This window comes from Mauremys reevesii, linkage group 1, assembly GCF_016161935.1.
Source record: "Mauremys reevesii isolate NIE-2019 linkage group 1, ASM1616193v1, whole genome shotgun sequence".
Lineage (NCBI taxonomy): Eukaryota > Metazoa > Chordata > Testudines > Geoemydidae > Mauremys > Mauremys reevesii.
This window is the reverse complement of record NC_052623.1, coordinates 322,699,385-322,712,258: the sequence shown is the minus strand read 5'-3', so window position 1 is coordinate 322,712,258 and position 12,874 is coordinate 322,699,385. Positions and strand designations below refer to the sequence as shown.

General features: G+C 39.5%; 2 protein-coding genes across 17 annotated transcripts in view; both read right to left on the bottom strand.

Moving 5' to 3' along the window:
- Positions 1 to 1,243, bottom strand: part of TTLL8 (tubulin tyrosine ligase like 8) — a 62,763-nt gene extending 61,520 nt beyond the window's left edge. The window contains exon 1 of the mRNA XM_039512573.1: positions 1,132 to 1,243. The gene's annotated coding sequence lies outside the window, so the exon portion shown is untranslated. The remainder of the gene's footprint in view (positions 1 to 1,131) is intronic.
- Positions 1,244 to 1,283: 40 nt separating this feature from the next.
- The window catches only part of MLC1 (modulator of VRAC current 1), a 41,705-nt gene continuing 30,114 nt past the window's right edge, over positions 1,284 to 12,874 (bottom strand). For 14 of the 16 annotated variants that reach the window (XM_039512674.1, XM_039512788.1, XM_039512776.1 and 11 more), the window contains 6 exons: positions 12,663 to 12,734; positions 12,056 to 12,172; positions 11,009 to 11,065; positions 9,850 to 9,972; positions 8,825 to 8,992; positions 2,735 to 3,726 (listed from right to left, as the gene is read on the bottom strand). In XM_039512674.1, coding sequence (XP_039368608.1) covers positions 3,652 to 3,726; positions 8,825 to 8,992; positions 9,850 to 9,972; positions 11,009 to 11,065; positions 12,056 to 12,172; positions 12,663 to 12,734 — 612 coding nt within the window. In that variant the 3' untranslated portion in view covers positions 2,735 to 3,651. Of the gene's footprint in view, positions 1,707 to 2,734; positions 3,727 to 8,824; positions 8,993 to 9,849; positions 9,973 to 11,008; positions 11,066 to 12,055; positions 12,173 to 12,662; positions 12,735 to 12,874 lie in introns of those variants that run through there. The other 2 variants (XM_039512720.1, XM_039512799.1) reach the window with 2 other exon arrangements.

Sequence of the window (12,874 nt, the reverse complement as noted above, 5' to 3'; positions counted from 1 at the left end):
GAGCATGCGCCAGCTCCCTGGGCTTGCCCACAGTGACATCGGCCGAAGCTGGTGCGCTCGGGTGGCCGCTGCTCGACTTGCGGGGGCAGGGTGAGCCCTGCTGCGACCCGGGCTGCGCAGGGGAGCGCTGGGCAGAGCCGAGCGCCTTGCAAACTGAATGCACGGAAGGACCACACACGTGGAGGCAGGGGACGGAGGGAGGTGGAGCAGCAAAAACAGGAGTCCCCCCCCGCCCCTTACACTTTGCTACCCCTGAGCCAGTCACCGGAGGCGCGGAGGGAATAGGGTGACCAGATAGCAACTGTGAAAAAACGGGACAGGGGGTGGGAGGTAATAGGCGCCTATATAAAAAAAAGTTCCCCAAAACGGGACATCTGGTCACCCTAGTTGGGGCTAGAAGAGGCATTTAGATTTACAGGAGTATATTCCCACCAGAGCCGGGTTTGTAGGTAGTAAAGGCAGTCTGGTGAGACTGAGCTGCCTGGCCATGATTTCCGGTATTAAAATAGCCTGATCGCTTAGCTCGATATTCTGGACTTCTTTGATGGAGTTGAACAAAGTTCCAGAGCTGCAGCATTAATTGCCTTAATGCTGCTGAATTTACCAGGCGTATGGGATAAATGCAGAAAAACTGCTTGCCCTGGCGCACCTTTGAAGTTGAATGGCAAATCAGTACATCAAAGGAACACTGCTGCCTTCTCCGACTCCAAGGGGATGAGAGGATGGCAGGCAGGACAAGAGGTAAATGCCTTGGCTGAGTGGACCTGAGTCCTAAAGACTGATGGCTCCTTTCTGATTTATTTTTTAATTGCTCCTATTCCTCCCATCAAAGAACCATCATCAATCTAAAGCAGTGGTTCTCAAACCCATTGCCTAATCAGCACACAGCTGCAGCCCATGTGACATCAAGGGCCATACAGGTAGTGTATATGTAGTGTGGATTCAGCCCACCATAGCACATGGAGAGCTGCTGCTGCATATGTGGCCCACAATAGTAACTAGGTTGAGAACCACTGTTCTAAAGTTGATGGAGAAATTTTAAACTGGATTTGATGACATTTTTAAATGTCTTCCACTGTCACCGCTGTGTCTTAATCCAAATTCTAACTCAGGTCATTTTACTTGTCTTACCTAAATTCTCCCTGCCATTTCAGATGAATGTAGTATTTTTTCACTTTTTGTTGAAAATTTTCTTTACGTTTGTAATATGCTGTTAACCAGCTGACAATTCTACCGCTAAGGCAGTTAAACTTCAGTGATGGGTGAAGTGACCAGTGTTTTAAGTCCTTGAGGTCCCCTGGTGATAGGTCCACTGGTGAAACACATGACATTATGCCATTGTCATATCATGGGCTTCTCCCCTACCATTCCTGAAAATCCAAAGTTAACTTGCCTGTCACAAAGTAAAGGACTAAATCAATGGATTCTCTACAGGACTATTACTGTTTGGTGCAGAATACCTCAATTTTTCAAATTAATGCTGATGTCAATGGAAGTTGAGGGCTCTCAGCATCTTATTGGTTTGGGCTATATAAGAGAATTAAGCCCTCAAAAGGACATGATGGTCCCTTTTTTATTTATTTTCCCTTCAAGTCCAGTGATAAAATAATGGTCTGTTTCTTCATGTCTGATGTGTTGAAAGGCCTTGGTCGATCATAAATTTGAGGAGAAGGCAACTTCTTGGAGACGAGGATTTAGTTTTACAACTGGCAAGTATGTTACCATATAAAAGAAATAGAAAACAACCAGTTAAAATACACTCAAAATACTTCACATAAAACCTTCACCCAACCCTACCCATAGAATGATACATGCAAACCAGTTAAACAAAATACCTAAACCCTGATAGGATGATGTTTTCAGCCTCTCAGTTCTCATTCCATCCATGATGTTTAAAAGTTGTTCCAGTGGTTTTTGCTTTATTTTTGTAAAGACAACATTCCTTTCCACCCCAGTGAACCCAAACTAAACCATTCTTGTTTCTACTTGAACATCAGTTGAGAATGAACTTTTTCCAAATATTAAAGATACAACATTATAGGAGACATCAGGGTTTCCTGCCCCCTTTCTTGAAACAGTTAGCACGCAAGAATACCACCCAAGACATTGGAAGCTTTTGGTGAAGGATGGGTGTATCAAACTTTGAATGGTAACATCTAAGACAGAAAGCATCAGCTTTCAATATGGGTCCAGAAGTCTCTGGCAACCTCCGGTGAAGGATAGATTAGCTGTCCATAAGCTGCTGCACCAAATACATCCAAAATCTTAAGGGGATGGAGAGGGTATTTTCCCTTTTTTCCCAGTTGCATAAATGTTTTTAAAGTGGTTCTTGAAAACTGTAAGAGCCTTTGTCATGTATTAAAAATGCAAAATTAAATGAAGCTCCCCAAAAGCAGAAAAGAAAAAGTCCCAATGTAGCTGCAGATCTCCACCCTCGTTATATGTATCCTGACCCTTGGCTTATTCCTTTCTCCTCAAAAGTCTGGGGAAAGAGAGATGGCTTGCAGTGTGTCCTTAACATCAACTGATTTGGATTATTTCAGACTAAAGGAGGGTATGAATTCCAAAGTCTAGGGCCCGTCATGGAAAATGTTTTGTCAGCAGGGAAAATGCCTCTCAAGCCAAAGGGTCTCTTGTTGTCATGGAAATGCTTATGCTGTCACAAATCCATCTGACTTTGAGATAGATATATGAGAAAGTAGGAGGAATAGATAGGGCTTTGAGGGATAAACACTTCATTTAAACATGATTTATTTTATAATTATCAAAGGTTATTAGCAAAATAAAAATATGAAAAGGGAAAAAAATCACTTTTAGGAAGGATACATTTTCATATGTGAAAGAGCAAACAGATTCCAGTGAAACAAGGCATTCAGCCCAGCAGTCATCCCACAAAATAATATTTGTTTTGTTTTTTTCTTTCTGATTAAGTTACTGGGTGAGTCAATAGATTTATAGATTTTGTGCCAAGCACTTAGAGTTTCGTGACTTTTCAAGGATGATCTAAACTAAGGGTTGTTACTCCTTTTTCACAGTCCATAAATTTGTTACAGAAAAATATTTTAAAGAATTGTATGTTTTCATCTATGCAAACTGGACTTCAATCCACATCTGGACTCCTTGTGATAAAGACCTTTACTTTATACAAAATAACAAGATGCAAAACACCTTTACAACTCCTACAAAAGTGAAGTAGAAGCAAAAATATTATGACCTGTACTCATAACTTTACAAAAGCATTTATCAGTTTTATTGACTGCATAATTGCAGTTATATTAGTTTCTTGCAAACAAATGAGACCTACTGTGTATTGCCATATTTATTTAAAAATACCGTATCTCCATAACCCATAAGTAATTTATGACCTTGTTTCCAAAGGGATCTTTTAAAGCAACAGAACACTAAACATTTAGATACTATCAGCAACCTAACATCAAATAATATTCTTACACAAAAGAAAGTTGCATTAAGAAATTTCACCTATATATTTCAAATTTATTAGAAAGGTACAGTATTTAGCTTGAAAATAAATTCTGTTATTCCTTGGTCCCTACAGCTGGAGCTATAGCACTGTCTACAAACTGCTACAGTTAAGAAGCTTTAAATCTAACAGTTGATTTTTTGTATTATATTCTACTTGCTGAATCCACCTTACTGAGCCATCTGTACCACAACAGCTTTCCAGGCTTTGTCTTTGTCAAAATCCTTTATGGTATTATTGGAAACCTAGAAGCAAACAGGTTTCAAACAGTGTTTTAGTTAATGATTAAAGCAAGCAAATATGCAGAAGAACACAGAAATAAGAATGTGGGCTGATTTATTAAAACATATAAAAACGTTTTCTATTCTGCATTTAATTAGTGGCTTTCATCCTGAAGAATCCTAAAACACTTCAGAAATCATAACCCTACAGCATCACTGAAGTGAAGCCACCCTACGGTCAAGGGCATCAACTCACTGATTAGGGCCAGCTCCAGGCACCAGTTCAGGAAGCAGATGCTTGGGGCGGCCAAGGGGAAGGGGCGGCATGTCAGGCTCTTCAGCGGCGGGTCCCTCGGTCCCTCTCGGAGGGAAGGACCTGCCGCCAAATTGCCGCCGAAGAAGAAAGCGGCGCGGTGGAGCTGCCGCCGATCACGATCTTGGCTTTTTTTTTTTTCCCCTACCGCTTGGGGCAGCAAAAATCCAGGAGACGGCCCTGCCACGGATGTACAACACATTGCCAAGAATGGCCAATATGGAAATTATGGCTAAGGATTCTGGGACAAATCCCTATTTTTACTGAAGTGCCATAGGATCTTCAATATCCATGCACACAGATTCATGGATTCCAAAGCCAGAAGGATCCATTGTGATATCTAATCTGACCTCTCATATAACATAGGCCATAGAACTTCCCCAGAATAATTTCTTTTGAACTTGAATATATTTTTTTTTAAAAATCCAATCTTGATTTAAAAATTGCCAGTGATGGAAATCCACCATGACCCTTGGTAAATTGTTCCAATAGCTAATTACCCTCATTGTTAAACATTTACACCTTATTTCCAGTCTGAATTTGTCTACCTTCAACTTTTAGCCATTGGCTCCTGTTATACCTTTGTCTTCTAGATTGAAGAGCCCCTATCAAATATTGATCCCCAAGTAGGTACTTACAGACTGTTGTCAAGTCACCACTTAAAACCTTTTTGTTAAGCTAAATAGATTGAGCTATTTTAGTCTATCACTATAAGGCATGTTTTCTAATCCTTTAATCATTGCCATGGCTCTTCTTTGACCCCTCTCCAACTGATCAACATCCTTCCTGAATTTTGGACACCAGAACTGGACACAATATTCCAGCAGCGGTCACAACAGTGCAAAAACAGAGGTACAATAACCTCTCTACCTTTACTCAAGGCTTCCCTGTTTATGATCATATTAGCCCTTTTGATCCTATTAGCCTTTTTGGCCACAGCATTGCACTGGGTGCTCATGTTTAGCTGATTATTAACCATGACCCCCAAGTCTTTTTCAGAGTCACTGCTTCCTAGGATAGAGTCCCCCATCCTGTAAGTATGGTCTACATTCTTTGTTACCAGATGTATACATTTACATTTAGCCCTATTAAAATACATATTGGTTGTATATGCCCAGTTTACCAAGCGATCCCGATAGCTCTGTATCAGTGACCTGACCTTTTCATTATTCACCGCTCCACCCAATTTTTGTGTTATCTGCAAACTTTATCAGTGATGATTTTATGTTTTCTTCCAGGTCATTATTAAAAATGTTAAATAAAGTAGGGCCAGGAGTTGATCCATGCAGGAACCCACTAGAAACACCAGCTCAGTGTTGATTCCCTGTTTACAATTACATTGAGATATATGTTAACCAGTTTTCAATCCATTTAATATGTGCCATAGTAACTTTTTATTATTTTAGTTTTTTAACCAAAATGTTATGTGGAAACCAAGTCAAATAATTTACAGAAGTCTAAGCATATTACATCAGCACTATTACCTTTATCAACCAAACCTGTCATCTAAAAAAAAACCACATCAAATTAGTTTGACAGGATCTATTTGCCATAAACCTATGTTGATTGGCTTTAATTATACTGCCCTCCTTTAATTCATAAAGTAGGACTTTGGTTTTTAAGATTTCAGCTGAAAACCCTACATAAAAAAGTAAACACCTTGAAGCAGGGCTTGTTCTGTGTTTGTACAGCACCTAGCACAATGGGGCCCTAATCCACGACTGAGGCTCTTAGGTGCTATTGCAATACAAATAATAATAACTATAAAAGACTATTCAGTTTTACCTAATTTGAAAAGATGATGAAGCTTACTCAGCCTGGCTGGGATTCAAATGTATTGTTCCAGGGAATTTAGGAATATTAATTCATATATATAATATGATTATATGCTGTATTTTGAAGTTTTGCAATATATATATAGTTATTTTTGCAATAGATAGATAGATAGATAGATAGATAGATAGATAGATAGAGCATTTTCAAAATAAAGTCATTGAATAATCTGATATTTAAAAAATAATAATCAAAACAGGTTATAGGTATTATGAAAAGTTCTAAACATCTTTACTTCTGTCCTTAACATTTTTCTTTTAAAAATATTTTTTTCTAAAAAAAGAATTAATAAGCACTTCAGTGCTGCCTCCTGTAGCTGGTATGGGGAACAAATCACAAGATTCAAAGCTGCCACATGTACTAGGTAGGTAGACTGGGAAGTAGCAGTGTTCCACTGGAGCAGAAGTGGGTACTGCTGAGTTAAGTGTTAACAGCTATAGGAAAAAGAGCACAGTCCTTAGTGTTTGGAAGACCTGAATGGAGGTTGGACTTGGATAGGGACATTTTTAATTCTGATGGCTGTGCTTGTGTTTGTATCCAGGGAGGCTCCTCTCCAAGAGACCAAGCAGCAGTAACTTTAAATCAGTTCAACCACGGTGAAACCTCTGTGTTGTTGACCACCTCAGAAGTTGCTTGGGAACTAGACATTCAGGGAGTACTGCATGTGCTGAACACATGCTCCAAAATATGGAGTAAGATATCCACTGTATTAATTACTTAAAGCACACACAATGGAGCCCAAGTCCTGGTCATGTCATACTGAGGAGGACAAGAACATTGTCAAGAATTTAGTAGACTTGCTGGCTGCAGCTGAATAGGAAGTGCTCCCCTGGCTTCAGGACATGAACAGCTGTTAGTCATTGTCGAGCCTATCTTTGGGTGAGGGTCAGCTCTGGCAAGGGAAGGTGTGTCACAAGGATGGCCCTTTAAGGAGAGTTGGATGCCCAGCCAACCTCAGCTGCAAGGAGGTGCTTGGGAGGTGGCAGCAGGGCCGCCCAGAGGGGGGGGCAAGAGGGGCAATTTGCCCCAGGCCCCGAGCCCCACGGGGGTCCCCACCAGAGTTTTTCGGGGCCCCTGGAGCAGGGTCCCTCACTCGCTCCGGGGTGCCCGGCAAACTCTTGCGGGGCCGGGCGCAGGAGCTTCTGCCGCTCCCGGTCTTCGCCGGTGGGGGGATCCTTCCGTTCCGGGGCGGAAGGACCTCCCGCTGGCGAATTACCTCTGAAGACGGAGCGGGACCCGCCGCCGAAGTGCAGCCCGGTCTTCGGCGGTAATTCGGCGGCGGGGGGGCCCTTCCGTTCCGGGACCCGCCGCCGAAGTGCCCCGAAGACCCGCGGCGGGGCCCCCCTCCGCCGAATTACCGCCGAAGACCGGGCTGCGCTTCGGCAGCGGGTCCCGCTTCGGCGGTAATTCGGCGGCGGGGGGCCCCCGCCGCGGGTCTTCGGGGCACTTCGGCGGCGGGTCCAGGAACGGAAGGGCCCCCTGCCGCCGAAGACCCCGGGCCCCCGGAATCCTCTGGGCGGCCCTGGGTGGCAGTGCCCCTTCTACACTATCCTTCAGAGAATGCCACATTAGAGGCTTCAGTAGGAACCAGCAGCATGTGATTAATAATAAAACATCTTTATTAATTAAATAGCTATTACCTATTTTATGCATAATGGGTCAGATCCCATTTATTCAGGAAAATATACCTCACTGAGCCAACAAAGTTATCAGATGAGGAGTTCAGCAGACCTTAGGACAAACTTCAGAGCTTGCAGACTCCAATAGGACTCATCACATTACACTCACTGTACACATTTATTTGTTCTCCAAAAAGGCTTGTATGTATATAGTCCTTCTATACTAATTTTGTATTAGCACCAAATTCTCATAAATATATTGGCTCACTCTTAATTCTACTAAGTCCCGATATATTTCCATAATATTTTTTTCTGAATAGAAACAGCCAGCAAAAGAGGACATTTATCTTTCTTTTAAATTAGTTTAATGAATTTGCTTGTGAAAGGTGCCAAATGGAGAGAACTGAAGATTACTGTACATTTCCCCAGAACTGATACAGGACTAGAAATGCAGTTCAAGATTCCTCACACTGTTTAATATCCTCAACCTTAACCTTGAGTGACCAGAGCATAGATTTAGTCACAGCCTGATTTGATCCTTGGCTTCTTTGCTGATACTTCTAACAAGGGTGCCAGTAGGTGGGTTTTTGGTTTTTTTTGTTTGGTTTGGGGTTCTTTTGGCTGGCATGCTTATCTGCTAGGAACCTACCAAGGGTAGCAATGATTCTCCATCACTGGCTATTTTAAAATCAAGATTGGATGTTTTTCTAAAAGATATTCTCTAATTCAAATACAGCTATCAGACTTGAAGCAGGAATTAACTCAGAGAAGACCTATGGCCTGTGTTATGCAGATCAGACTAGATGATCACAAAGGTCTTTTCTGGTTTAAAAATCTATGAAGGTCACACAGAAAATCTATGACCTAGGCAGGAATAGAGCCCAGATCTTGATCTTAGTAATAGGTTTCAATCTCAAGGCCCTTCTTCCTCTCAAGCAAACAGCTGGCCTTACCCACAGAAGAAATGTGTAGGGCTGGTGGCTAGAAATATCAAGCATTTTAATTATAAACTGAACAGTTCATTCTGGAAGTAACTGAGAAACAATAAACCCAGCAAATCATTTTTACAGTCACTCTTCATAAGTGTTACCACTCTTTAAGGGTTCCATGTCCCATTACTTATACCACAGAATATCTCAAGTCAACTAAGAAAACTATTACTGTACTGAGTATCCTAATTTAACCAGGAAAATAAGTCATTCAGGGTGAAATTCAGCCTTAGAATGAATAAAAACATCCCTTACATTTTTAAAGGGCAATTTTAGGTGATAATTGGGAATAAATTGCTCAAATATTACAGAAAATCATTCACAAACTATAGATATTATAAAATTATAGTTAGACATTAGACGCTTACCTCCATTGTTCTGTACTCCTGTTTATTAATCTGTGGCATTGCCCAAGATGAATCATGCAGCTTCATTTTTGTCTTGTAACTTACACACTGGATGACAGTGCCAATGGTAAGCATTGCCTGAATTAACAGCATCAGCATCAGAAGTAACAGAAGTATATCATAAGATTGCTAAAAATAAAAATGTATATAAGTTGTTAGGTGTTTAACTATCATACCTGTCTTTTCGCCTTCTCTCACTTCATATTTTCTGGAGTTCTCCCACAGTTTACATGTCTCAGTATGACACCTTATTTTTTTTCTAGCTAACTGATCAAACACTTTGTTATTTTGGAAAACTAAACTGCATTGAAAAGTCTTGAACAGAGTTGGGTGAAATTTGTTAGTTTTGGTTTGGTGTAAATCATTCACTTTCTATTCACATATCATTGATTACCTGGGCATGAAGCCCTCAAGAAACTTGAGCTGGTGCAGAATGTAGTAGTACATTTCCTCTGCAACACAGGGAACTGGGATCTACAAACTCTATTAATTTTTTCCCCAAACCAAGCTTTGAATGAATCCAAGTGTTTACAGGTGAACATTTAGTACTCTATCCCTCTGTGCCACTTACTGGTAGGCATCCTAGGAAATGAGTTGAAAGAAATTATTCTTCATGTAAGGTTTAGAACTTTGAAGTTTGTTAGCCACAATTTTAGGAACACTTGCTGAGCTGTTATGGAAAAATTCTATGGAATTTAAATAAAAAATAAATTACCTTCTTATAGGTTATTTTTAACCATTCTATACAATATGATGGAGAACTATAACCCTGTTATAGTCTTCTATAGGATGGTTCAAAATAACTATAGAAAGGATAGTTTTAGGATGTTATATACGTTTTTAGAGTAATTTCCAAAACATTTTAGTCATTCTCCATAATACAGCTCTCTATATTCTTATGATACATAACTCATAATACTCTTTATTTACTCCGTCTGAATTGCTAATTGGTGGATGCTAATTTTTCAAAAGAGTAAAATACGTACTTTAACTGCTGGTGGATAATTTTTAAAGATGTCAATAACTCGCATGATACTGAAGGATAAGTATCCAGAAGCAGTGAACAACAATGGAGAAGTGACACTGCTTATGGCAATCAGGACCTCAACCTAGTTAAAACAAGATATTAAACTTTAAATTAAGATGTTAAACTTGTGTTAAATAAATAAAAATAAGAGCAAATAATGTTGGTTCTTGATTCCACTTCTGCCTGCAGCAAGTGTAATGGGAGTGTGTGGTAAAAATATATAGGAATGGCCCAATCTGCAAGCCACCCATGCTCAGATCTCTCCTCTAAGTATGTACAGAAGCAGGAATTCAAATAAATATTCATTATAGAAGCTAAAGGCTACTAGCTAAGAACTCTATTGCTTTGTAGTACATATAAACTCATTTCCAGTCAAAGTTCAAGAAGGTTGTTGTATTGTTTTGTTTTGAATATGTCTTTCAAGTACAGGCAGAGGAAACAAAAATGGATTAGGGACACTATTTTTTTTTCATTTACATGAAACAGTGAGAATTACAGCCAAACATTATGTGATCTATACATGCTAAATAACTAAACCAACAGGTTCTGGTGGTTTCAGGTAAGTTTCCTGATGACAATAAGGGGCTGGTTTTCATTCAAAGATAATTCTGTACGGTCAAATTCTGTTTCAATTACTGCCATAGATCATTACTGTCTTAAGTGTGGCTGCGTGGGTCTAACTGAGAACAGAATTTGGACTACTAGCTGTTTGGTGAGGCAGACCCATTTTGTGCCCCTGCTGACTCTCCTTACCATCTCTGTAGTAATGTCCACAACTTCCCCGGAAATATCCAGTACAAATAAATATTTTGTACATTTTAATCAATTAAAAATCTATTTTGGTTAATGCACTAATGGTATATCGCATGAGGAAAGCCAACTGAACTCTATTTTAGTACAATTAACTTTATAAGTACACAGCCAAGCACTCCATTGGCCTCCTTTCTAACAGTACTGAGTATTCCCAGGACCCTTGACATCTATTTTGTTATATTTAGTATATAACTTTTTATGGTCACTTTACAGTGAACATATATCAGTTGTATGATTACCACCAAAGGACTTTATTCATAATATTCCATTATAGCACAATATCTGAACATTACACATATACTTACCAAACATTTACTTGGATATTCAGCAGCTACATGACTTGCAATGGCACTTGGAAAGCACTGAAAAGAACACAAAGAATTAGAAAACATTAAGAACTAGCTCCTCGGCTGGTGTAAATTGGCATAGCTTCATTGACTGCAGTGGAGCTATATTGATTTACATTAGCTGAGAATCGGGTCCTCAGTTGCTCCAAATAATGTGAAATTTTGTTATAAAGTTAAAATTTTGTATAAAACTGTATAGGTAATATTTATGGTACTAATTTAATGAGGAGAAAAATTACCTCAAAAACTTTATTGCCATTAATGGAGTGTTCTGTACTACTAAATCTATACCTATCAAGATGAGACTATTACCTAGCCTAAGTCAGTAGGTCTTCCATGTGCTAACATCCTACTGAGCTTGAATTTAGCACGCTAAAGGATTGAATTCACCCGGGAACTGGTGTCCCTCTCCATTTTGTGCTGAGGAGATTGCCAACCACCGGATCCATGTAAGCATGGATCCAGTGGCTTCTCCACTACCTGTCCCCTCAGTGGTATGGAGGCATGCACAGTCACCCCCTTATGAATCTTCTCCTATCTGCAGCTCTCATTATGTTATTATCATCATGAAGGGTTTTACACTGAGGTGAATGTCCACCGCCAATTATTGGCAGGTTCAAGTATCTAATTGGGACAGCCACTTAATCAAGATGATAGGCTGACAATGGCATCCTAAGGATTTCACTGTAGTGAAATTCAACCCAGATATTTAATTTTGCAGACTGAAAGATGGTACTTTAAAAACATGGACCTGTTTAGTAAAGAATAGCCCCTTTAATAGCCTATTTTATTGCTGGTTTCAATGGGAATTTTACCTAAGGAAGGCACTTACATTCTAATACAGTGTTATAAATCAAAAGCAAGCATGCTAGATAATCTAGCACTATCGTTAAAAAGCATTATTTTTTTGTAAGGCAGTGATTGAAAATTAATTTGAGAGCCAAATAAACATCAGGCTTAGAGAGACAATGTATAAAAAGCTACATTTAATAGTGTAGTACTTACAGCCACTAAGATCCAAAAGAATGTTACTGAAAGGTATGGACCTGAGACTAACACATCCATATTCAAAGCAATTATTCCACCAAATACTGCAGAAATTCCAATAATCACTTCAATTACCTGAAAAAAATTAGAGCACCAAAATAATTAGCAATGAATTTGACTATGTTTTTACAGTCATTTCAGTTTTGTAGGTAGGATGCCTCCTAGACATTAATGGATGCATTTATGACATGAGAAATGTTTAAGGCCAATACTACACTCATGAAAGACTACGGCAAAGCTTCCATTAGTTAAAATGGAAGTAGGACTGGCCCCATTCTACGTTTAAAATTTTATTCAGTGTTTCCAATAAAAAAATAAATTGTCATGTCTGCAATTGTTTCTTATTTAATCATCAAGTAGACTTTTCCTTCCTGTTTAGGACAGTTGGAATTTATCTTGCAGCATCAATGCATATCTCATGTTCATGTTGGCACATTATAACAAGCCTGTTCCTGAAACTATTACACACACACACACAACTCTCACCGGCTTTAAAGGAGTTCAGTATGTGAAAAGACGAGAGAATAAAAATTCATATATCTCAAGAAAACAAAGCTTTTCTTACTGAATAGGATTTCAGAATTCGAGTAGGAAAGTTGACATCATTCAAAACGCTGGTACTGTCATATATGGTACTCTAAAGGTAAAAAAGAAACATGATCTGAAAGAAGTATGCAGTTTAGCAAGGGCCAGGTTGTGGCTTGACTCTACACAGTATAAGGGGCAGTCAGTCATATCCCTGCAATCACTTGTAAAGTCTGCCTGCAGCTTGACTAT